At 39.1% G+C, this 23,548-nt stretch overlaps 1 protein-coding gene across 1 annotated transcript in view; it reads left to right on the forward strand.

Annotated features, from left to right (window-relative positions):
* LOC131972763 (spondin-1-like) overlaps positions 1-23,548 on the forward strand; it is a 117,858-nt gene that overhangs the window by 81,243 nt on the left and 13,067 nt on the right. The window contains exons 8-11 of the mRNA XM_059334475.1: positions 2,660-2,861; positions 8,697-8,837; positions 10,481-10,556; positions 15,400-15,582. Of these exons, the coding sequence (XP_059190458.1) occupies positions 2,660-2,861; positions 8,697-8,837; positions 10,481-10,556; positions 15,400-15,582 (602 nt within the window). The remainder of the gene's footprint in view (positions 1-2,659; positions 2,862-8,696; positions 8,838-10,480; positions 10,557-15,399; positions 15,583-23,548) is intronic.

Here is a 23,548-nt window from a genome sequence, read left to right on the forward strand (position 1 = left end):
TACCATTGTCACACTTTACTTAATTTAAGGGCCTTACATATTACATATTATGTACAATATCGTTGCTGTAACTTGTTCTACCCTGATCTCTTAACATAAACAATCGATACAGCATAGTATCGCGATATTTTTCGTGGTGATATAATATCGATTCATGGCCACCAAGTGTTGATCAAATTGGAGACCATAGCTCACTTTTAAGAATATTCTGGAGATATTAGTATGATATGAAACTAGAAGATATGTGTCAGCATATCGTGTCAGGAATTTATCCAAATAACGCTGCAAAGTCAGGCTTTATTTATGTTTCATTCAAAAAAATTCAGAGCAGTGAAGCTTAAAGTTGAGGAAAGTTTGAGAAAATGCTGCTTAGAAGAAATGACAACTTGATTATCTATAAATTTATTGATAAATTAATTGATTAATCGCTATGTTATTATACATACTCCAGTATGTGTAAAACATGCATACATAGGCAAAATAAAAGCTATATATACAGTACTATGCAATAGCCTGTTTTGATAACAAGCACTTTTATTTTGAAAGGAGGAAAAGAGACTTCCTGTCGATTGTAAAACTAACTCAAGTGAGATTAAACTGTGAAGATAACGTCAAGGAGTTTAATGTGTTATGTTTTATCCCCCGAAGAGGCACGAGGGTAGTTTTTACAGTAATCCTGCATATTTAAGTGTGTTTTATGTTTGAATACATTTTGGATCAAATTAAACTCTGTAATTAATTCTAGCAAGGTTTGATAAAGTAAGATAGATTTGCTCAAATTATTACTCTTGTATTTCTGTGTTTTTTATAATTGTTATTGCAACTTTCAGTTTGCAAACTGAAGCTTCATCCAACTTAATTATCTGCTCAGTGCCTCATTGGTTCAGTTAAATTTCTCTTATTTGACAAAAAATTCTTGATTTAATTTAATTTTGTGGACACAAAATGCAGTTAAACAGTTAAATTGCAATTTTTTGTATCACAATACTCACCATCTCGCAAATTGCTTAAAACATATTATATAATAATATTGTATCGTGACTCAAGTATCGATATAAAATTGTATCGTGGGGCCTCTGATGAACCACACATCCAAGGTTCATGTGAATGCACCGCTGGCTTCGGCAGGTCTTCTTCATTATGTTTCCAGCAGGACTGTCTTTGCAAAGTCCATTATACTTTGTTTCAGCTGGATAAAAAAAACTCCTATTGTCTTGTGTCTTAACTTGAAGGATTACACACGTCTCTGTAGGTTGAGAAAATTGCATAACCTTGGGTTTATGAAATGTTTTGGTCTGGTGGCCAAGCTTAAAACAAGGCTGATTTTCTCTGTTCATGATAAGTTGATATTTTAGAGCCCCGCAAAACAATATGTCATATTTTTTTGTGGGGAAGCTGCCAAAGCTTTCCTTCCAGCCAAGATTATTCTCGTTATTTTTTTTTCTAATGCATAACATAATCTGTTTGGTTTGAAGTAAACAAAGATACTGTGTATAGAATTCTGGCTCAGTGATCCATAAATTGCATTACATTATAGAGGCAACATCTACATAGCTTAGGACAAGCTGCATGATCAAGGAAAGCAATATGAGACATATTGTATTTCTTTCTCTTTGACCTTTCCATAAATCATGAAGACCTGATATTTATTTGGAAGCAGTATCAGATTCTTAATTAGTAGCATAAGCACTTAAAAGTTAGAAAAACTTTAAGTTTCTTATGCACTCTATGAACGATTTAATATAGTTAAGATCCAGATAATATTGTATTGTAATGTATACATAAAAACATATTCTTAATTGTTTTATGATTCTTCTTTTATGCAGCTCTGACTTGTCTGAATAGTCACACACACAATCTGGCATCCGGGGCACTCTTTGGAATTAATTCAAGAGCAATTAGAAACACACACACACACACACACACGCACGCACACACACGCACACACACACGCACACACAAACTCTCTCTCTCTCTCTCTCTACCACACACACACACACACACACACACACACACACACTAATGTACTGTATCTTTCACCAGACATCTGTTTAATTACCCCTCCTAGCGTTGTCTGTCATTTGCGATATATTGTGCCACTATTATTTTTTACTAATGAGAATATTCACACACATGCATGCACATACACACTCACTGTGAGTATGACATATTTGCTAATTTTCTTCATTTTTGCATGCGAAGTGGTCAAGTTGTTCCAATTTGTTGTGTTTGCACTTATGTCTTGCTTTAAATGTGATAATTAAGATACCAACGAAGTTTTAAGCATAGAAACTTCAAATCACCCTATTAGTTTCTTTGAAGCTTTTATTATTTTCAGTAGACTTTAGACATTCATAGAGAATTTGTCATTATGAGCTATTTTGGCACTAATTGGATGTTTCGGAGCTTCAATTATCCAGCAGTTAGCATTAGTGTGACCCGGGTCAGAGGTCTTGACATCGGAGGTTGCCATTTGGCAAGTAATTACCTAAAAATAGCTTTAATAGAGTCTTGAGATATTGGCAAATATTAGGTTGATTACATTCAAACCATACTTGGGGCCATCTCATTAAAATTATATTTAAAATCAATTTTAATTATCTGGATATGCCCTTTGTTTATTACAAGTTTTTTTTCCTTTACCCACCTCTGTCACCAGACGAGCAGCTCCATCAGCAGAGTTTTCTGTGGATCGAACTCGTCACCTGATGTCCTTCCTCACCATGCTGGGTCCGAGCCCTGACTGGAATGTGGGACTCTCAGGAGAGGACCTCTGTACCAAGGAGTGTGGCTGGGTCCAGAGGCTGGAGACAGATCTCATTCCCTGGGATGCAGGCACCGACAATGGTGTCACATATGAGGTAATGTATCCTAATTGTACTGGTTAGTTCAGAGGTATGTAGGCAGTGGTAGAAATCTGACAGGTTTAACATCCAGTAGATGATTGCAGTTGTGTCTTAACCTACCACCCCAACTCAGGAACATTGACTCACTCCCCCATTTCAAATCACAACTCAAAACACATCTGTTTAAAACTAATCAATCCAGTCCAGTTCAATCTATCTTTTCAGATATATCTATCTCTATCTATCTATCAATCTATCTTTTGTATTGTATTGTTATCAATTCTGTGTATTTTATTGTATTTTATTGCTGAATCTTTTTCTATCTTTTTTGTACGGTGTCCTTGAGTGCCAAGAAAGGCGCCTCCAAATAAAATGTATTATTATTATTATTATTAAAGCTTTTGCCCCAAATCGAACTTTTCAGGAGCAGACTGGGTAGTGGAACAGCCCCGAGACCCAAACTTGGCAAGCCTTGCTCTCATTCTGCCTCTCTTAGTATTATATTAGTTATTAGTATAAGTATTGCTTGGTTTGGCCGATCTGGCATTGGGTTGGGCGATGCCAATGATATCTCAAGGTCTGCTGCACTAACTCCAGTCCCTGCGCTTCCTTCTCCAGTGTTGATGACTGTATCTCTACGGATCACTAACATATTTTAACATATGCTAAGTTTATATGAGCTACTGGCTGCTGCATGTCTAAGCTAAAGCTCGGAGATAATAGGAGTGTTTCCACTGAGCACTTTTTAAGTACTTTTTGGAAAGCAGCTGAGTGTTTTGGCTCCGCCTACTAGTTGGTTCCCCTCAGCATCTGTTCCCATACAGGTACCTTTGTAGCGGCTAACCAACAGAGTTCCAATGGGACAACTGACCGACGCGGCAAGCAGTGTTACCAACTTAGCACCTTTGTTGCTATATAGGGACTATTCAGACCCCTTTAGCGAGTCTTTTTCAAAAAAGCAACTAGCGACAAATTAAGCCACTTTTTCTGGTGTTATTGGAGATTTTTGGAGACTCGTTGCTCTTCTTAACGAGTAGCAGGTGCCGTCCCAAAGCACTCACAAGTGGCCCAGTCCTCCTGCAGCAGTCTCTCCCAGCTGCAGTCAGCAGAGCAGGAGCTGTTAACCCCTCAGTGTCCAGTCTGCACCAGTCTGCAAATGAATCACGCATGCGCAAAATCGGCGCCTCAACCGTATTCAGTCAGTGTCGACTAGTTGTAGCTGCTCAGAAAGTACCTACCCAAGGCAGGTGCTGTCTGAGCCACCACCTGAGCCGCTAACCGGTGAAGTTGGGCGTATCTTGACCAGATCCTCTCTCCCAAACCACAACCATAGCGGCTCACTACAGGGAAAAGTACCTCATGGAATAACACCTAATGTTGACCAAAAAAGTACTGCCAATAGGTCAGTAATTTTACATAACACTCGAAAATGTAATGTTAGCTTGACAAATGTTTAATTATTATTAATGTTTATCTTTGATAGCAAGCTAACTACTGACCATTGTTCATTTGTTTCCAAAACAAAAATTAGATAAATTAGATGCTAATCTAATCTTAAATCTACTTCTGTCCAGACACTATTACTAGCTACAAACCTCCAATCACATCTAGTTCAGTTGAGTTAGCTACACATGCTAACTTCGGAGTTTAAGACCTCCAAAACGGCAGTTGAGAAAGTTACTTTACATCATATTGTGATATGTTTACTGTGTCTTATTTAAAAGTGTACTGATGTAGTTTAATTGTTAGTGATAAAGCTGCTGCTAAAGTTGACAGTTATTTGGATACTATTTTATGGTTTATTGCTCACAAGCTGTTGGCAACAACATTTATTTCAGACCTTCGCATCAAAGCACACTTGACTTTCCCCTGTCTGTTACTGTGACAGAGTACTTCTTTAGTTTTCTACATCCTTGGACTGAAAGAGGCTCATCCATATTCACCCACTGTTTGGAGACTACAGCAAATTATTTAAAGTTTTCAACCTGATGGATAAGCAAAGAGCATATCCTGCTGAAAGAAGGTGGCAAACACCAAATACCATACTATTTTGGTTGTTTGTCCATCCCATTTCCATGAACGTGATATCTTTTATCAGTCCCTTGACTTAGTATCCTTATAGTCTTCTGACTCTCACTTATGAACTGTTGTAATCATAGTGACAATAATTAAGGCAGTTAAACTTTACTGAATATAATCAAAAGACAATATAGATTACACAGGAATATTTCTTTTCAATCAGTTTCAATCAATCAGTCATTTTGTCACATGAAATAGAACAAGGTACAGCTCCAGAGAAATGTAATCCCATCAGCTTTTTCTCTCGGCAGAGTCCTCTGTTCTGTCAGATTGGTGTAGAGAAAAAGTGACTTTGTTGAATAGCCCTGTCAGTTATTTAAGGATTACCCAAGCTGAGGTGAAACAAAGGACAGTACACTTCCCAAAACCCTGTTAGAAACTGATACAGCTAAGGAGGTCTCCAGGCCACCTTCTAATGCCTGCATATTGGCCAGCAGAATTCACAGCAGATATTTGTGAGCTGTTTTTGCATTTGTATTGTGCCCTATGTTTGTGAATAATAGACTGTATAAAAGAAATTGACGTAGCAAGCAAGACTCCACACATGGGTTTGTGGAGAACTGTTTTGAAGCCTTGAATTTGGCATTTTATCCCTCACAATCTTGTTTTTTTTGGAACCAGTGCGTGTGCAGAATGGATAAAGCATAGAGGATGATGTTTTGTTATTAGCAAATGCTAATTTGGTTAGCAAAGTGCATCTGTAATTCGAAGTTAGCAACGTTAGTCAGTCTGATCTCACAAAATGATGTGAAATGATCACGACTTCTTCACACTAAATTCCATGCTGGTGGCACGTAATGTGTGAAAATTCACTTTTCAAACTGTCCTTTATAAAGCATTACCAGGATTTTAGAATGCGTCAATGTACCGAAATCCGTGCTATGTACATATGTGTCATGAAACGTGAGCCGCGGTACAAACCTACGTGTCGTACTGGGTGGTACTGACACACGATCTCTTCTGCAGTTTGGGTTGGAGAACTTGTTGATCGGTTCCTGCCTGCCCAAACAGACCACTGTTGACCTAGGTCAGTGGTTTTGTAGCCTAAATTCACCAAAACTGCAGCCTTTTTTACAACAGCGAACCGTATGTGTATATATAATGACGTGTGTGCTATTTTTAGCACGAAATTCAGTGTTAAGAAGTCTTGGTCATTTCATGTAACTTTGTGAGATCGGGTTGCTTTTAGGTTAATCCCCCGCCGAAAAGCAAACCATGTTTTATCATCCATTTACTTAATTTATTAAATGAACATTAAGCTGTATTGTAGAAGACTTGAAACTAGCGATTAAGACCATAAACTCATTAGGAAAACGTTAACTGAGGTAAAACATCAAGTGAGAAGTAAAGTTTTCACATTGACTTTCAAACAATCACACTTCTTTTTGCAACCAGTGGAGTCGCCCCCTGCTGATCACTAGAGAGAATGCAGGTTAAGGCTCCAGCTCATTGGCTTCACTTTTCAGACCCAAAGGTAACCACTTGATGTGAAATAAAATGTATGTAACTCTGCATACCTGCATTGTTGTTGTTTTATTGCAGTGGCTCTTCTCTGGAAAGTGTTCCCTGGAAACACATTATTTAACTTTTAAGTTTATCATCAGATAATCCATGCATCATATTATGCAGCAGACATGAAATCACTTCCACCTACAGGCAGAGAAAGGGAATTACATGTCTTCCAGAACCTCTGCCTGTTCAACTTTCTGTTTGCAGACTTTACCAGTTAATTTGTTGTCTTCAACAAGTGATGGATGTCTTCTATTTTGTCTCATGCCACACAAGATAGTCTCACCACAAAGTCTGAGAAGAAACTTTTCGTTAACTTGTTACTGAAGTACAAAGAGAATCATCAACATTGTTGTAACAGCACTGTAGATGAAGATGCAACTTCACATATCCTCTAATGCTGTCTTTGGAGATGTCTTCCTTTTGTCTTATTCAGCACTCCTGCATACATTAAATCCAAAGTTGGCTTGAAACATGAAATGACACAGTGAGTTAACCTGCAAGAACAAAGAGAATGATTCATGTTTGTCACACATTTTTATCCTTTCTCTCTGCTAAGTTTTTTTTTAAAGCTCTAGCAATACACACACATGCTATTGCACACACCTGAAAATAATTGTGTTTGGTTTTAAAATGGTTATCAATGATGCATAGTGAGATCAAACAAAAAAGAGGGCCCATAGCAGATGGCTTATGACTGCAGCAGTGACTGTTGAAGGCCCGATGGACCTCACCCTTTTTGGTTGGACTTCAATGATTCAATGCAGCTATTGTTGTGTTATTGATTGTTATTAATACTAGTTTGCATGCGTAAATTACTTTTGCTCCACTGTTCCTCCCCCTCAAGAGAAATCATGTTGTTCTCTTTTTAAAAGCCTGTTTCACAGACATGCAGACACTATATGCTGCTATTGGATTATGGTATTCGTGTCCCACAAATAATTCCCATGTTCCAAATTTTGGCTGTTTGATTTTGGTTACTCTTACTATTGCTTAGTGGGAGACAGACTGAGTTCCCTCAGGCGTATTTGATACACAGATGCAGATGTTTTCCTCCAGGACATCAACCATTCCCACATCAAGTGCATGACTCGCACATTGCTAATGTGGGAGAGTGGGAGTAGTTCCCTTTAAATCATGACCTGATCTTGGTGGCATCTTAGTTGCGCATGTTCTTTTTCCCTGGATTGTTAAGAGTGCCATCAGAGTTTATTCATCTTTTGATTCACATTGCAAACTCAGAGACATCTATCTAAGAAGGTGTGTAAACTAAGGGCCATATAGTGCTAAAATGTCCCGGTACAGCAGGTGCAGCTTCTTTTAGGTGTTAAATTCCTGTCCACCCAGTGTCTTATGTTGCTCAGCCCACACAGGGGATTTCATGTTCACACTTTCCCATGTGAAACTAAGAGTTAATGTTGTTATTTGGAGTCAACCTGTCTAACTGTGTCCATTGTTTTAAAGCCCAACCTTGTTATTTAACCCTACTAGTGCAGTGCGCGTAGGAAGTATGTATTTGTATAGTGGGAGAATAACTCCACAACACGTCCTACCTAAATAATGATATTTGGAAAAATGTATTCAAAAATCTTCAAAATCGAGGATGCACACCTTCTTGCCATGCGCAAGCCACATACGAACTCTGAGATCAGTCTGACTAAAGTCAGCAAGATATGGCCTAGACACACACACACACACACACGTTTCTTGCTTTTATAGATAGATTCTTAACAAAGTGGTTTTATTGCCCGCGGTTAACCATTTCCTTTGAGCACAAAAGGTTATTTTGAAAAGCCATTATGCGGATGAATAGAATAAAATTACACTGTTTCTGACACATTAAAAACTGACAGAAATAGTGCCTTGTGCTTAGTCTTTTGTCACACCAAGCAGATGTCAAGTTAAATTAGCATTCACTTGGAATCATGTTTTTGTCCACCTGACGAATATAAGTCCAATATTTATTTAATTTTTTCTTTTTTTTTAGATTTGTCTTGCTCTCTCAGTTAAACACTGTGCTAATTTGTCCACACTTGGGTGCTGGGCACGTGGCATAAAATATGATTTTTGTCTGTTTGAAAACTGTAAATCTGAACCAAAACTTTAAAGCTACAAACTAAATTCCAGCAGGCCACTGTGTAAAAGACCACCATAGTATCTTCAATTGTTCTTAGCAGTACCCTGCAGACTACAGTACTCAAATGACTGTACTCTATATATATCAAATATGCTCATTTACCCTCTTTTTTTGGCTTCTTTCAGTCACCAAACAAGCCCACCATTCCTCAGGAGAAGATTCGACCCTTGACCAGTCTGGACCACCCCCAGAGCCCTTTCTACGACCCTGAGGGAGGCGCAATCCTCCCTGTAGCAAGGCTGCTGGTGGAACGCATCGCTAGAAAGGTACAGTGTTGTATGTTCAAGTAGGTATGGATGTTTATTGAATGTTTCTTGACAAAAAAAGCAAAGAAAAAATATAACCTGTAACTGAAGACAGATGGTGGGAGGAAGAGAATTCCACAGTTTTGGTAAATTTTTCAGGCCTACTGTAACTATGTTGATCCCCGGGCCAATGGTGATGTACGTAAGACTGTTACCGTGTGCTCAGACCGGACGCGTAGCGAATTTTCGCGTTGCGTTAACTACTCGCGCGATCAACTCGCGCGAGTAGTTGAATTTACTCGCGTCACTCGCGCGAGTAAATAACTCGCGTATTTTAATGATGAATATGCCGGCTGGCGAAGGCTGCTAATGCTAATGCTAACTTTGTAGAGAAGTAGCTACAACAGATAGCTGAAATCACATTGTCACAGCTTACCAGGCAGACCGGTGACCTCATCACCCTCCTCCAGGCCAGATCTTTATGGTTCCGGTTGCGGTAGGAGGGTGATGATGTGTCAAAAAGCTCGGGAAGCCCACAGACCGCAACAATAAGTTTCTCCTCCATTTTTCCGGAATAGGCGGGTTCCCGGGATGCATGACGTCACTGTCGTCCAGAATCTCAACGCTGATAGGCTGTCCTGACACAGCGTCACGCGAATATTTAGCCAAAGTTGAATTTATTGAACTCACGCGAATTCGCGTTGTTTCATTGGCGCCGCGCGAAACCCGCGATTTGTCGCCGGCAAAAATTTGCGCCTATTCGTGTGTTTGCATTGACTTTGTATGTAATCTTGTCGCGCGAAATATTCGCTACGCGTCTGGTCTGAACACACCGTTAGAGGGCGCCACAGGAATGAGTTCCCTAAACCCGGAAGTAAGTTAGCATTTTAGCACCCTGGAGTCTAACCTCTCAATCTCAATGAAGATTTTGAATGGGGTTTTGCATAGATGCCTGAAAAAATGTCTGTGGTTAACGCAAGATAAAGAGATGTTCGCGTTTTGTAGTATGACATAACATATGGTCGCAAATACCCCCACTTGTGAATTTTTGGAGTTTTTACGTGGCCTGAAAAAGGTGGTTGCTAACAGGTGGCTAAATGAGACTACAGTGGTTGTCGGGGACATTAAACGTCATCACAACAGACACAGATGGGAACTCTCTCACTAGTCCACCTCACAGCCTCGAGTCATGTTCATGTAGATTGTAAATTATGTTAATAAACAATTTGATAGGCTACGGATTCACTATCTTGTCAAAACAGCTGCTTAGCTTGTCGAAGACTGTCTGAAGGATAACTGCTGTGTTCAAGTCATGCCACCATTTAGACAGTTGGCAATAGCATGACGTTAGCTTTTTACTTTCATCGGCTGCATTAACGCTACAAACATCATTAAAGTGGTGCTAATTTGTGAAGATTATCCTGCTGAACAAAACACGTCAGCATCAGAAACGTGTGTTTGCCACAGAGCTTATTTTCTGCCATGATCTAAAATCCAATGCAAAAATTCCATAGACTAATTCTAAACAGATCCCATGGTGATGCTATTTCCGGGTTGGCCTACGAAAATGCATAATTTTGTTTGATCTCTATAAGTGTCAGCATTTAATGCTCAAAGACTGTTTTGGATGCATGTCAGTGAATGTTAGCTTGTCTTGTGTGCAGGGAGAGCAGTGTAATGTGGTCCCAGATACCATAGATGACATCGTTGCTGATATTGGACAGGAGGAGAAGGAGGAAGGTACAGTAAATGCACACACACACACACACACACACACACACACACACACACACACACACTTCTTTCCTGATTAAAGGAAACAGGGAGTCACTTAAAGGGTTTGATGAATTCTTCAAACCCTGTTATTACCATTTTATTCAGTCTATGGTTATTACTTGATATTGCATTCCTTTATGGAGTTTGTACTCTTCAGTTCACCCTGTGTTTACAAAACATTCACTTTAACTATCCACCTCCAAGCTGATACTGTGGTGATTCATTGATGCTCAAGGACACACACGTAGTCTGACACAAGTGCTTTACTTGAGTCTCCGATGGCTCGGGTCAGAATCCAGTCTGTCTGTTCCCTGCTGTGAGAGGCTGGGCATCACACTAACTGCAGCAGAGCAAGTCCTGTCCCTATTCCCTATCAAACATACTTTATATTCCGTGATGCATCACAGATCCTGTCACTCTGGACAATGATGTTTCAGCAGTACTGCATAGAAAATGTGTTTGTGACCGCTGCCTGAGAGTTTTATCTGTAGTGTAGCATACATGAAAAAATAGTGAGATAGAAAAGCAGAATGCAATGGTTTGCAAATCCTTTTCCAACAACATTCAACTGAATAAAGTACAAAGACAAGATACTGGATGTTCAAACTGATAAACTTTTGCTTTTGCATGATGTTTTTATTCACATTTCAGCTCAGCCTCTTCAATCTGCGTAAAAAGAACAAAACTCTACACTTAAATGTAAATGATGTGCAATGCATACGTCAAAATCAAATTCTGCAAAAAACAGGTTGCAGGTTTTACACAGCGTCCCAACCTCTTTGGAATCTATCATCTACGCAGAATTTGTAGACTGACATGGTGGGCGACCATGCTACCATCTGAGCCACAGATAGATGGGGTTGATTTTGATTCAACATATTTATCCCAATACAAGCTGCTTCTTATAGGATCTTCATGTATAGTGCCAGACTGCTCCATCAGTGCATGTTAAACAGTCAAATTGCTTCAGAACCACCTTTTCCCACACCTTCCTGATGTTGCATAATGATTGGACAGCTGTGTTGAGGTGAGAAAGCTAGCTGGGTCATTTATTACACAACTATTTATCTCACTTTTAATGTCAACAACCGGTGACCGGTAGTGGTCAGACAGTATAAGCTACGGCCGAATCAGATTTTTTGCTCATATGTGACTCAGATCTAAGTTCTTTATACATGACCTGCAAAAATCACATGGAATCCATAAAAAAAAAAAAAAAATCTGTACTGTTGCTGCATGTAACGTCTTTGTTGTCAGTTCAGACTGAAAACTGATTTAGGCCAAAAAGCCAAACAAAAAAGTTGGATCTCAGCAAAAAATCCAAATTGAGCATTAAGTACAAAAACACTTTCTGCTGCTACACTTCTGTGCAATATAAATATTATTTTTTTACAGTTTTATTTTTCATATTTATACTTTATTTATCTGACATTCCAGAGTACAATCACTGTAAGCCAATGCAACAGAATTTCGTTCAATGTGCAAATTTTATGTATCACTGAATGACAATAAAGTCTCAGTTAAGATCTGCAGTGTGAACGTAGATTTGGTTGTTTTCTAACATAACCTGACCCTACAAGGACCAGTCATGTGACCTTATAACCTTTACAAGGACCAGTCATGTGACCTTATAACCCCTACAAGGACCAGTCATGTGACCTTATAACCCCTACAAGGACCAGTCATGTGACCTTATAACCCCTACAAGGACCAGTCATGTGACCTTATAACCCCTACAAGGACCAGTCATGTGACCTTATAACCCCTACAAGGACCAGTCATGTGACCTTATAACCCCTACAAGGACCAGTCATGTGACCTTATAGCTATAAGATGAGCTCTCCCTTGCCTCCTTGTTAACAGGCTAAGCAGCCGGCCAGTGCATGACAGTGTTTGTGTTCCACAGGGTGCTTTGTGCCTGTTTTAAGTGGCCCTGGGTAGGCTGCAGGATTTTGCCTATGCAGCAGAATTCTTAACAAGAATCTCCTGCCGCCTAATAAATGTCTTCCTCAGTCAGTCATAGACCATTTGCTTCTTCCCCTCCTCCTTTTTCCTCCTCTTTTACTCTACCTGTCCCTGATTTCCCCTCTTCTCTGTGTGAGATGACACTACGGGGACGAGGCTGGTCCCCTTTGTCCGCCCGGAGCTTCAACGCTTTCACTTACACATCAGCCCAACTCTCCTTCCTTCCCTCTCTGCGTCTCTCGCTTCTTTGTTCCCTCATTCTCCTCTGTCATTACACCTTATCCTGGAGAATTGGACCCACTCAGGTTTGTCCCTGAGGCCTGACAGTATATTCTCTCTCTCCTCTCCTCTCTGAACCCCGAGAGAGCGTTTTTAATTGAAGCCGGTCCCCCTGCTACTTCTTGTAGCTCTGCTTCCACTGATAATTGGGCAAGACATTCACAAATCACACTGTTCTCTTTCTCTCCGACTCCATCCTTCCTCTCCCCCTCAGATGTCACTCTGTGGCCTCTTGTGGACCAGTTCCTGCAGTAATCACCTTTGGATACGATGTTAAATAATCAATGTCACCCTGGTCCTCCGACTGCGACACATCACACCAGCTGCTGTAGACGAGTGAAATAAATAATGGAGAAAGATAGTTTTGTAACCAAATTTCACTTGTTCTGCATTAATTTGTGATTTTAGCCTATGCTAAGAACAGGTCACAATTCAAGGTGCAGTAGCTTGGGACATTCTGTATTGCTTTTAATATGTGCAGTGCCCGTAGGAAGTATGTATTCGTATGGTATATTGCATGTTAGTATCTCATATCAAATGATTATGGGCATTACGTTGAGCAACATAAATGTCATCCCTTAATTACATATTAATGCAACATAAGAAGTGAATAAAGATAAATCTCCGCTTAGCATGCTAATTGTGAATAACAGAATTTGCGCATTACATGCCACACTACAACATCTGCAACTCCATAAAACACTTTTCATAAGGTACACGCTCCATCCAGCACATACACACTGAACATTGATATTGGCTGGAAACTATTCGAATATTATTGTTGAATCGAAACTTGTAGCGCACTTTAAAACTCCTAAAGATAGGTAGGCTAGATAGACTTCAGATGAGATGAGTCAGGGTGGAAATACAGAGTGAGTTACTGTGTTACTGACCAGGTGTAGGCCTATCACACAAAGGGGCGGAGCTCCCCTAAAAGGGGGCGGAGCAGATCGGAAGCAGTGCAATGCCACAACACGTCCTACGTAAATGATATTTTGAAAAATGAATTCAAAAATCTTCAAAATCAAGAATGCACACCTTTGTGCCATGCACAAGCAACATACGAAATCTGAGGTCAGTCTGAGTAACGGTCAGCGGATATGCCCTACACACACACACACACACACACACACACACACACACACACACACACACACACACACACACAGACGCTTCTTGCTTTTATAGATAGATTCTCCTATATTTATAAGTGACGTAAGTGAAGTCTATCACAGTTACTGTACATGGTGACCATAGAAATATAACTCACTCAATAAGATTATGAAGCAGCAATGCTGTCAAATGTTACAATAAACTGCGGTTTATTTAGTGCCATTATATATATATATATATATATATATATATATTTATATATATTTGTATATATCACCCAGAGAGCCTCATAGAGAGAGGGCAGAATCGTGCCAGCTGGTTGTTTAGTGCCACTATGCGAGAAAAAGTCACATTACGCCACAGAGTAAAACTTAGAAGTGCAGATAGAGTTTGATTGAGTAGCAGCCCACTATGAGCACTGGGTGAGATAGCAGGTCAACTATATATATATATTTAATATGCCATATAGAAATATAGAAGTGGTTACATCATCTGAAACCTGAAGGTTAATTGAGATGCAGCTCAGCACTGTCAAGTCTTTTCATGTGATAAATCTGGATCTGAACATTTTATGCGCCATTTCAGATGTTGAATGTTTAGAGTTTATAATGCTTATTTTGGGGTTGAAACCATTTAGTTACACAGACTTAGTGCGAAATTGTTTTGTTTTTTACTCTATTATTGCTAAATATAGACAAAAATCTCTCTAAAATACCCCATTAAGACCTCGATGAACACTGTAAAATAATCCCTGCTGTGGATTAGGCATCAAAAACTTTTGGAGATTAATGCAATAATGTTTTAGAAAAATTTGATGGAATTTTCTTCTGTTTTAGGTATATTGTCAATATCCTATTGTCAATATACTACTTCTATTATTATAATCCATACATCCTCTGAATGCTCAAGGTTTCTAGATTATGGTTGTGAAGTTTCATGAAGCTGCTACTGTGGGACTCATTGAATCCACAAGAGTCTCAACTTTCCAGTCATAGCTCAATTTATGCAATTCCAAAACTATTTAGGGATCCCAATATGCAGAAATAACCAACACATATATTGCACATATTAAAATACAATAGGTGAACTGCAGGGATTAGCATAAAGTGGGCATGTCACAAATAGATAAAAAAGGGGGAGACTCGTGGGTACCCATAGAACCCATTTTCCTTCAGAAACTTTCAGGTCAGAGGTCAAAGGACGCTTGTTAAAAAGCCAGAAATGTGTCTGAGGATGTAGTTGAAGAGGTTAAAGCTCTGACGCAGACCCACAGTGGTCAAAATATGTTGGCTTTTTAATTATTTAGACACTATAATAAAGGCGTTTTTTATTACATCCTGCTTTCTTACCCATTTTCCAAGAGCCAACGACACATTTTTGATCAACTGTCTAATAAACAGAGCATCCAGTCATCTCTTTTTCCCAACATTCCTCTGTGTTCCTCCCTTAGATGACACACCAGAGACGTGCATCTACTCCGGCTGGTCTCCCTGGTCGGCGTGCAGCAGCACTTCCTGTGAGAAAGGCCGCCGGATGAGGCAGAGGATGCTGAAGGCCCAGCTGGACCTCAGCGTGGCATGTCCCCACACTCAGGACTTCCAGCCCTGCATGGGACCAGGATGCAGTATTGAGGGTAAAACACACTGTCGGTGTGTTCAGACCGGACGCGTAGCGAATTTTCGCGTCGCGTTACTCGCGCGAGTAGTTGAATTTACTCGCGTCACTCGCGCGAGTAAATAACTCGCGAATTGACAAGAAACAAACAGATAAATATGCCGGCCGGCGAAGGCTGCTAATGCTAATGCTAACTTTGTAGAGAAGTAGCTACAACAGATAGCTGAAATCACATTGTCACAGCTTACCAGGCAGACCGGTGACCTCATCACCCTCCTCCAGGCAAGATCTTTATGGTTCCGGTTGCGGTAGGAGGGTGATGATGTGTCAAAAAGCTTGGGAAGCCCACAGACCGCAACAATAAGTTTTTCCTCCATTTTTCCGGAATAGGCGGGTTCCCGGGATGCATGACGTCACTGTCGTCCAGAATCTCAACACTGATAGGCTGTCCCGACACAGCGTCACGCGAATATTTCGCCAAAGTTGAATTTATTGAACTCACGCGAATTCGCGTTAATCGCGTCGCGCCAAACCCGCGATTCGCGCCACCGGCAAAAATTTCCGTCTATTCGCGTGTTTGCATTGACTTTGTATGTAATCTTGTCGCGCGAAATATTCGCTACGCGTCCGGTCTGAACACACCGACAGATATACTATATATATATATATATATATATATATATATATATATATATATATATATATACAGTAGAGTGAACTTGTGAAGGTAGGGAAGTCACTGAGCGAGTCCTTGAGCCCTCCTTGTACCGGGAAGGAGTTCCTCTGTAGAATAGATAGATAAAAGCAATGGAACAAGCATTCTCAGACAGTTTTCTGTTAACAATAAAATTTGTTTTGTTGCTTCTAAGCACTTCTAGTAACAAAACAGGAGAGCAGATCATTCTTTATTTCCCTCATTAAATTGAATATAACTGCTTTTTAATTCCCTCTGTGTGAACAGGGCCAGAAAGCCTTATCTGACCTGAAACATTATCCCTCGTGACCTGGAGCACCAAGTAGATATTAAATATTACTGCAGCATTAACCAACGTGACTGCAAGCTACTGTCAACCACAACAAAAACAAAAATACTTAACTGAAAATGCAAAACATGGTGCAAACATAAAGCTGGTTAATGCGGAACACAGACTGGATTACTGCTTTACAACTATTGAATTAATTGCAATGAAATATTGGTGTTTTACTATGGTTTGTCATTTTCAATAACCTATGTTGTTTTTTTGCTGTAATTGGTTATTAGCAACTTTTACTACACACAGTTCTGTATGTGACTGACTGACTGACTGACTGAATGAATGAATCAATGAATTACTGAATTAATTAATTAATTAATTAATAAATGAGTGTGACTACTTTGCCTTATAAGAAAACTGCCTTATTTACTTCACTCATTTCATTTAGAAAAATAATGATTAGGAGCTAAGCACCAAGCAGTGGTGGTATATAACTAAGTACATTTACTCAGGTACTTAAGAACAGATTTGTGTCTTTACTTGAGGCCAGTATTGTTCTTTTCAATCCACTACATTTAGCTGACAGCTTTAGTTACTTTTCAGGTGAACATAAAAAACATTTAGATTAAACCTCATGACAGTATATTAAGCAGTTAAAATGAGCCTTACCTTTACAAAATTAAAATGCTGCTTACAAATAATCTAAGAATGTATTTAGAACATATAAAACAATGTTAGTGGGGCCATTCTGCATAACGAGTACTTTTACTTTTGATACTTTAAGTACATTTTGATGCTGATACTTTTGTACTTTTACTAGTTTTGAATGCAGGACTTTTACTGTAGGAGTAATTTCATTAATTTCATTGGTATTAGTACTTTTACTGAAGTAAGGGATCTGAATACTTCTTTCACCATGGACACAGAGTACCAGCTGGCTGTGAGACACGAGCTGCAAGTAAACGTTGTTCAATCCACACTGACTCCGTCTTCCGTCACGTTAACTGAAGCACAATCTGCATAGAAAGTTGTTGTGAATATCCCACTGTATATGTGTTTTGAACTTAATTGCCATGTTAATTAATTACTCAAGGCTCCCGGTCTGTCTGTGAACACACATGGCCGGCCACATACTAGGTTCTGACCTAGTCTTGTTAACTTGCACAGTTAACTGTAAATTCAATATGGAATTCTCTACTGACTGAATTAAAATAAGAAGGAAAGACAGAGCAGAGCAGTTTCTCCCGCTGAGAGCTGCTGCTGACGTCTGCTCAGCTTGATTCTCTTTAACTTGAGATCCAGATCCAAGTACATCGGGGTAAAAACTATAGTTAAAATGACCTCATTCTAAAGAGTGTATAGTGTGATAATAAAGCTTAAAAACTTGATAAAAAATAAATGTATGACCATTCTGCATGTGCTTGATTAAAATGGTCTGGGTTTGAAAACTGTTTGAAACATTTAGGATAATGTCAGAACACAACTCAAGAGAACAGATAACATAGGTCAAGTCATTTTTTGATCATGCAGAAATGTTACATATTACACTTTTCATAGAAAATACTGCAAAAATGTTGTGAACTAAAATTTATTTTCAGGCAATTTAATTTCAGTGCTGATTGAATTACAACTACTGAACAGACTGCCTTGGAATTTGGTTGAGACATTCATGTTTGAATCAGATTGGTATTTAGATTAGTTTAATACAGATGCAGCCACCTGGATTATCCCCTCTAGCTGACCACCAACCACTCCAGCTTTTAATGTCACTGCTCCACCTGGTGGACAGATCAACCGTTGCAACCTGTTTCCACACATGCTGCTGACAGGCATCATTTCATCTGTCCTGCATCTGTACTTAAGTTTGTCATTTCCAATGGCCTACATTGTGTTTTTTTATAAGTGCCAATTAGCTATTTTTAATTAGCTCACTTAACTTTAACAGTTTAAACTGTAAAATGAAATGGTCAGCTTCCACTACACCTGATTTATCAGCAGAAAACATATTCAGTATTAATTAAAAGTACTAATACCACACTGTGAAATTACTCCACTACTAGTTAAAGTCCTGCATTCAAAACTTACTGAAGTAAAAGTAAAAAATATCAGCATCAAAACGTATTAAAAGTAGTCATTATGCATAATGGACCCACTCAGATTGTTTTATATATTATTTTATAATATATAATTTTCTTAAGGTAGAGGTCATTTTAACTACTCAATAAACTGAGGTTTAATTAAAAAAAAAAAGTCTAATCCTTTTTAATTGATCATGTTTTTAATGTTAAATCTCAACCTGCAAAGTAACTAAAGTTTTCAGCTAAATATAGCTAAATATAATATTTACCTCAGAATGTATTGGAGTAGAAGTCTAAAGTTACATAAAATGTAAATACTCAAGTAAAGTACAAAATTATACTTCAGTGCAGCACTTGACTAAATGTATTTAGTTCCTTCCCACCACTGTTTACTGTTTACTGTTTACTGTTTACTGTTTATCACTGCTGTTTGACCACTGCAGCCGAGGAAACTATGTTTACAATTTAACACTTTTAAAAGCAAAGATCAGCAACAGGAAACGAGTCAAAAAAGCCCAGCATCAGATCTTATTTTGCAGCAATTTATGTAAATCAGACATGGCTGGGCCCATTTGCATCTATAATCTCAGTAAATATCCCTCTTGATTGAAAGTTGTTGTGCCCCTGATGGTAATTTGTTGCAGGCTTAACAAATATCCCCATTATCTTGTTCTGCCCATAAAGCATCACCACACAGGAGGTACACTCCTGATCTGGTTGAACTCTTCCAGAGATATAGTACACTAGTATATTATATTATATTATATTAGTGTATTATAGTATACACTAACTTATTTTTACCTCCAAACTGTCAGAAACGGTAGTTGTATTGCATGAATCTAAACAAACTGTTATTGTTGAAGCATTTCAACACACAAATAAGCATAAAAAGAAACAAAGATTGCATTTATTTTTGCTGTAATCCTTTCAGAGTTAGGCGTTCATTTCCTTTCAACAAGAGGGGCGATCAGTGAACCCTCAGAATAATAAGCAGATTAATAAAAATAATAAGCAGATTAAAGCTGAGGCGTTTATCTCATGGTGACTGAAACAGACTCAGTGGCTGCAGATGCTTCGTTTTGGCTTTAAGTGATTGAATCTGTGGTGGAAACACAAAGCTGCCTCCTCGTTTATATTTTACAGCCTGGTGGAATTATTTTAACCAGAAATGTAATTGTGTATCCATTACACAACTTTTTGGATTATTGTTGTGAAGGATTATTCAGTGTGTGAAGAAACAGGTATAACAGATGGAAATGGGTGCCAGCTCTGTGTTTACAAAGGAAATCTGGAGCCAAGAGCCCTCATATACAGTCATGGAAAAAATCATTAGACCGCCCTTCTTTTATAAAATGTCTTGTTCATTTTAATGCCTGATGCAAATAAAGGTACATTGTTTGGACAATATATAATGATAACAACAAAAATAGCTCATAAGAGTTAAATTTAAGAGCTGATATCTTGCCATGTTCCATGGTTTTCTTGATAATAACCAAAATCATCATCAAGAACACCATGGAAAAATCCCTCATCACCCAGTGTAAGCAGTAGTGACTGGGTACCCAAATTACTTCACTGAAACACAAGATCATGTGGAAAAGTTGTTAATGCTGAGCGTCCAGGATGCTTCGACCAGGATATGACTTGTGATTATCTTTTTTCTAAGATAAATCAACACACCGTGCTTTCATTGTTGTGGTAAAGATCACAGGAACAGCATGGGGATTGTGTATGGGCATTATTATTATTATCATTAAAGGGCAGCTCCAATTATTTATTAATGTATTTATTTAGGTGTTGGTATCATCTGTGTATGTTTTAGCGTTAAATGCTACCTTTCCAAGCCCTTCTGAACTCCTTCTGAACTCACGATCTGTCGAAGGCTTCTGGATGATGACATTGCTACATATTCATTAGAGCTCAAAAGTTTGGGGTCTGTGTTGTTTCCATGAAAACAAACTGTTTCAATCGTGACATGAGTTGCAAAATGCATTGAGAATATAATAACGACACTGACGGGTAGATATAATAATTTCAACCTGTACAAATCTCCAACTTCACCTCTAGATACTCAACCTGCCTGAGGAAGGATCATTTTAATGCTTTTCAAATCGGCACAAAACAGTTTTCAGCTGTGCTAACATAATTTCCAGCTTTAATAGTAATTTACCACATTAACGATGTCTAGACTTTATGTCTGTTGTATTAATTTAAAAAAACTGTGCTTTTATTTTAAAAAATAAGGACATTTTTAAGTGACCCCAAAATTTTGAGCGGTAGCGTTTATCCTTATCCACAAAAGTGTGTTTTACCAAAAGGCGGTTACTACGGTTCTTGTTTAGAGAAGCAAAGTACGGCATCAAAGCTACACAATATAATGTAATATAATAATATAAATATAATATAATGTCCTCGACGCTACGCTAGTTCTGCTCCAAGACTGAAAGTCACATAATAACACAAACAAAACAGTTCAAGCCAGGGTTGGACCAACAACACTCTCACAGGCTACATGACTTACCCTTCTTATAACAAGACATAACCACTTCACGACAGTTCACACTCCTCGGAACAAACAACTTCCAGTTGTCCACTTTTTTGGGCCTAACCCTAACCAAGTAGTCTCTTTCCAAAGCTTAACTCAGTAATTCTGCTGCTCAGCCTAACCATCTGTGGCCGTTCAGAGGATGTGTCGTATGTTCTGTAATGCTGTGCAGTGCACCTGCGATTTAAAATTGCTTTTTTTTGTCAAAGGAGTCTGGTGGCTTTGAAGAGACCGACGTGTACTGCTGTGGACCGGGACCGCAGCAAAACAGGATTTTAACAGACTGGTCTCCCGTCAAAAACGTCAATATAGCTCGTGTGTACAGGCAGCAAAAAGTGAGCTATGCTGAAGTCGTCGTGATTGACAGCCAAGCAGAGTTTAAAAGGGCGGGATCCCACGTTTGCTTGGAGGTTTGGATGGTGAACGGGTCGAACAAGAGCGGGGTTCACATCCCCTGAAAACAAAAGGAAACCATTTTTGACTTAAGTTACGTTGTTTACTTAAGTTAAGTTATTTACTTAAGTTAAGTTATTTACATAAATTAACTTGTAACTATTTCATTTCCGGCATTTACGTACATTTATTTACTGTTTAAACTGTATTTTGTAACACCTTACCAGGAATTTTTTTCCCCTAAACCTAGGTCAGTGGTTTTACAACATAAATCCACAGAAACTGCCTTTTTTACAACTGCGAACTGTACATGTGTGCTATTTTTAGAACGCGATACGTACCGACGTGCCATAACTTGTGGCACTGACACACAACCTCTTTTGCCGTTTATGTTGGAGAACTTGTTGATTTGAACCAAGATCAGTTTAAGTTTATGCTATACATGGAATATTTTCATCCATTTAGCCGTCTGTTAGACGGCTCTGTACAATGGAGCAATTAAAGCCTGTCTATGATTTCTTCAAAGCCACCAGACTCCACTGACAAAAACAGCAACTTTACCTGGCAGAACACTGGAAAAGGCTGTTCTAACGTGACTGCCACCTGTTCGATTCGTTTGTTTTTGTCTTTGTGGCATTGAGGCATGGAGTTTAGTGTTACACTCATCGCCATCTTGTTTCCAGAAACGAGAAGGTTCTGACGACACTACAGCCTCTCTACCAGCAACCTGACTGAACGAAGCTGCTGCTGATTCATGTTAGCATTAACTGTAATGCTAATGTAGAAACAAAGTGTAGCTGCAAAGATAGAAACGTATTTAACAAAGCAGTGATTCATGGTTTATAGTAGTCCAAGTGCAAAAGTTGAGTCAGAACAAATTGCTCAACTTTATTCCTCTCTGCTGTTGTCAAAGGAGAAACTTTTCTTTCTGCTTTCCGTCTAAGTTGTCAGTTTGATGCTCTTTTACTCCAAGTAACAACCCACGATCCCCAAACAAACACAAATAAGCACAAAACCCCAGGAGCTTGTATTTGTCCAATTTCCAGTGAAGTTGTCAGTTTGGAACAAATGCTGAGAGGCAGCACAGCGAGCATCTGTCTCCTCCTTCCTCCATCTTCCTCCCTCTCAACACGTCTACCAGTCAACGGACGAGTGAAGCTCACACTCAAGGCTGAAGAAGCATCTCACACACACAGACACACACACACACACAGACACACACACTCCCACTCATCACTGCTCTTCCTATCAATATATCAGACAGCAACACAGATAGCTTTTTGTTCCTGAGCACCTCTCCTTTGTTTTCATTTAGCGCTCCGTTAGCGTTAGCATGCAGTGGGAGATTGATAATTGCAGAGTTCACGGCAGGGCAGAACGAGGACCGATGCCCGGGATGATTAATATTCCTGGGAAACACTTTGGCTCTCTGGAGGCCTGGTCCGAGCTGGAGATACCTGTATCTTTTATTAATGATTCACTTAGTTCAGCTTTATTAGGCCACAGCCGGTAAGCAATGCTGTTGTCAGATTGTTGGAAGGGGGAGTGTAGACAGTCAGACAAAGAAAAATCTATCATTCTCAATCAAATGTTATTTACAAGGTCTGTTCTCGCATAATTGCCTCTTCTTGACTCAATTTTAATGTACTGTCTGTAGCAGGGCTGGGCTCTGAGAAGAGGTGTGTGAAGGGCAGTTAGACTCTCTGGGAAATGTTGGAGCGCCATGCTGGCTAATAGTGATAGAATACACCAGAGTGGAGCCTTGTTAAGCCAGAGAAGCTGCAGAACACTTTCAGCTGATACAAGCCAGGGTCATACATATTATATAATTAAATTTAATTATAATTTAATATATATATTAATTACATATTGACTTTCACTCCCTCAGGCCGTGCTGTGAGAAGGACCGTCCCTCAGGCAACTGGCCTTATTTAAGAAAAAAAACCTTCAACTTTGAGGCGACTTGTAAGACAGACTGAAAGTGTCCTGAAACCA

This window comes from Centropristis striata, chromosome 6 (assembly GCF_030273125.1).
Source record: "Centropristis striata isolate RG_2023a ecotype Rhode Island chromosome 6, C.striata_1.0, whole genome shotgun sequence".
NCBI classification, from domain to species: domain Eukaryota; kingdom Metazoa; phylum Chordata; class Actinopteri; order Perciformes; family Serranidae; genus Centropristis; species Centropristis striata.